General features: G+C 52.9%; 1 protein-coding gene across 1 annotated transcript; it reads left to right on the forward strand.

Annotated features, from left to right (window-relative positions):
* The first annotated feature begins 1,998 nt into the window (after positions 1 to 1,998).
* On the forward strand, positions 1,999 to 2,460 carry RNASE13 (ribonuclease A family member 13 (inactive)). Its single transcript, XM_003804083.2, has one exon. The coding sequence runs from the start codon at positions 1,999 to 2,001 to the stop codon at positions 2,458 to 2,460; it is 462 nt and encodes a 153-aa protein (XP_003804131.2).
* Positions 2,461 to 3,140: the final 680 nt, after the last annotated feature.

Genomic DNA, 3,140 nt, shown 5'->3' on the forward strand with positions numbered 1-3,140 from the left:
TTTTTTCTCTGGCAGCTACATAAAAGAGATTTGAGCTGAGCCTTACTGGAGTTGGAAAACATGATGCTCAGGAGAGAAAATAGCCTGAGCAGGAGAAGACTTAGGAAAAGTTGTACATAAGAGTGTCAAGGCTGCATGATGGCTATACTCACATCATACTGAGTATTCACTACATGCCAGGCACTGTGCTAATAAAATACATCTTAATAAAACTTTACACCACCATGAGGTATGAAATACTGTCCTCATGAACAGATGAAGAAGTGGAAGTGGTTTGGAAAACTTAGACTGGTGGATGCAGCTTTCACTCGGGAGCCTCCATCTTAACCACCATGCAGGAAAGCTCCCCAGTAGTTGGGGTTAGAGAGGCAGAGGGGTCTAGATTACTCCTGTACCCACCCAGCGGTCTTTGGCTCCTGTCCTTCCTCTCAGCCTTTGGAGAATTACCAGGCCAGCCTGTTCCTTCTATACTCTCGGAATTGTTTATTAGAAAAGGTGCCAAGGCCAAGGTTTCTTGCATAGGTCCCTGAGGAAATGGAGACAGATAACACAGGAAGACAAGCAAGTTGTAGGGAAGATGGATTCAGTTTGGGACTCTGGTCTGTGCTGTCAAAAAGTGCCAGTTTATAGGGCTGGAATGAAGAACATCGCGTCTCTCTGCAGCCTCGCCCCTTCTTCCTCCTGAGCCATACTAAGGGCCCTGGTGCACTTCCCTCTGTACGTTCTGACTCCCCTCTCCGGTTCTCCAGGGCAAGGGTGAAAAGGCTGTCCTAAGAGGAAGCCCCAGGTCCGGGAAGCAGCCTGCAGGGAGACAAGGCTGAGAAGTCTGTGGCAGTCAAGGGCTGGGACTGGTGGGCTCCAGCCAGCACGCTCTCGGGTTCTGATGCAGGGGCAGATGTTAGGAGGCCGGATAGGCTCTGGGGACCACGTCCCCTCAAGTCAGGGTTTTGGTGTCAAGCCCAACCTGCCAACTTGGAGCTTTCAGAGTCAGCATGAACAAATTTCCAGGACCGCATGGACTCTGACAGGGCCTAAGATCACAGGTGAGGGGTGTCGGTGTGACAGGAGTGAGGCTGATGACAGGGACTGTGGGGAGTCCACGTGGAGGCCTTTGATTCTCAGCTCGGCACTTTGGTGGGAGGCCTCTATGTTCGTGGCCTGCTGGGCTCCCATGTGTGGGACGAGAGTGATGGACCCTCTGTTCTCCAAGAGTCAGGAATAATAAGCACTTTGTTCTTCAGAAACACCACGGTCCTTTCCTTCTCACTTTGCCACAGGGGAAACGCTACGGGCTAGAGAAAACATCAAAGCCAGCCCAGGAACTTAGGGACTTCTGGCAAGGAGGTTGGAACTAAGTGTTCTGATGACACCAGAGGGGAAGAGACCCAACAGCAATGTCTCTTTCCTCCCACCCATCCAATCCCCTCAGCACAGGGGGTCCTCAGCACCCCAGGGGGAACGCCCTCCTCCCCCACTGGTCTTTACCCAGAAACCCTTCTGGCCTCTTCTCACTGCTGGGCTTTCCTTGACATCAGGCAAGAAGAACCCCAGCACCCACCCAGCGGTCTTCAGCTCCTATCCTTCCTCCCAGCCTTTGGGGAATTACCAGGCCAGCCTGTTCCTTCTATACTCGCTGAATTGTTTATTAGAAAAGGTGCCAAGGCCAAGGATAATTGGGAAAAGCCTCTCACTGGAGGACCAGTGAGCATTTATCCTGCAAGTGTGGCAGCTCCTGGACTGGGTGAGGCTGAAACCCTGTGGTGGTCCAAGGGAATGGAGGGATGGCTGAAGGCAGCTGATTAGCCGGGTGGCCTTGGGCAAGCAGCTCCTCTTTCTGGGTCATGAGGACTTGGGTGGGACAACTTTTGAGGTACCGTCCTAGAGGGTAGGGAAGGTACACAAGGAAGGTTGGGGAATGCTAAAGGTTCTGGGAAGGGACAGACAGCCACTCTAGGCTCACCCCTGCCTCCAACCACCTTAACTCTACCAGCAGGAGGAATGGCACCAGTGCTGGCCCAGATCCTTGTCTTCCAGCTGGTTTGGGGGCCAATCTTGGCGGAGGACATGAAGGAGCAGATTTTCATCCACAACTTCCGCACTTTACACATAGACTACCCCAGGGTCAGCTATCCAGAAGGTTTCCTGGGCTACTGTAATGGTCTGATGGCCTATGTGCGGGGCAGGAAGCAAAGCGAGCATTGCCCAGTGATCCACTACGTGGTACATACACCTTGGCATACCATTGCGAAGACCTGTAAGCACAGTGAGAGCTTCTGCGAAAACTACAATGAATACTGCACCCTCACCCAGAAAGCCTTCCCGCTCACAATCTGCACCCTGGCACTCGAACAGCCACCTACCAGCTGCCACTACAATAGCACCCTCAGCAGCCGAAAGCTCTACCTGCTGTGCTCTCGCAAGTATGAGGGTGAACCAATAGGCATCATTGGCTACTTTTAGGGAATTTAATTGCTGAGCCACCCTCCATGCTCCCCTACCTCTGTTTCAAGGCAGCCTGTCCCCATTTCCAAAACTCCAATGCCTATAATACTTCTTCCTAACTCTGAGGCAGGCAGGTGTGAAAATGTCCACGGCTTTGATCACCATGCAAAGTTGTCTTCTAAGAGCTTTCCAACTTGTTTACCAATCCCCACCCCCATCCTCCTTCTCTGAGACACAGTAAAACCCACCCAAGAAGCTTACTGTGTCCACTTGGCAGTCACCGTCCACCACTGGGCCAGATCCTAAATCCTGGATGGAGGCCCAGGGCCTCAGCTCACACCATGGCAACAGGCACCAGCCCTGTGTCTCACCTCCCAGCCCCACCACCCTTCTTTGGCTCGGCTTCCCCATTTCCCTCATAAAGCCTTCCTCTCATCCACCCCCACACTGGGTAACTCTACTGCAGGAAGCTCCCTGAGGCCCTCACACTCACTTTGGCCTCACTTCCCCACAGACTTCTCAGTTTCCAGCCTGCTCCTTTCTGTGAAATCATTGCTTCTCCCTTCATGCCACTGTCCTTCCCTCCATCCTCCCGCCACGAGCCCAGTGCTGTCTCTGTCCCAATAGCCTTTAGTCACCCTGCCTTCCCTTCTCCAACCTCTTCTCCTGCCTTCTTTCTCACCTTAGCTCACTGGAGT

This window comes from Otolemur garnettii, unplaced genomic scaffold (genome assembly GCF_000181295.1).
Source record: "Otolemur garnettii isolate 467f Iridium unplaced genomic scaffold, OtoGar3 scaffold00276, whole genome shotgun sequence".
Classification (NCBI taxonomy): Eukaryota; Metazoa; Chordata; class Mammalia; order Primates; family Galagidae; genus Otolemur; species Otolemur garnettii.

Coding starts and splice junctions, on each gene's coding strand:
- RNASE13 (XM_003804083.2), top strand. CDS start 1,999: ATGGCACCAGTGCTGGCCCAGATCCTTGTCTTCCAGCTGGTTTGGGGG.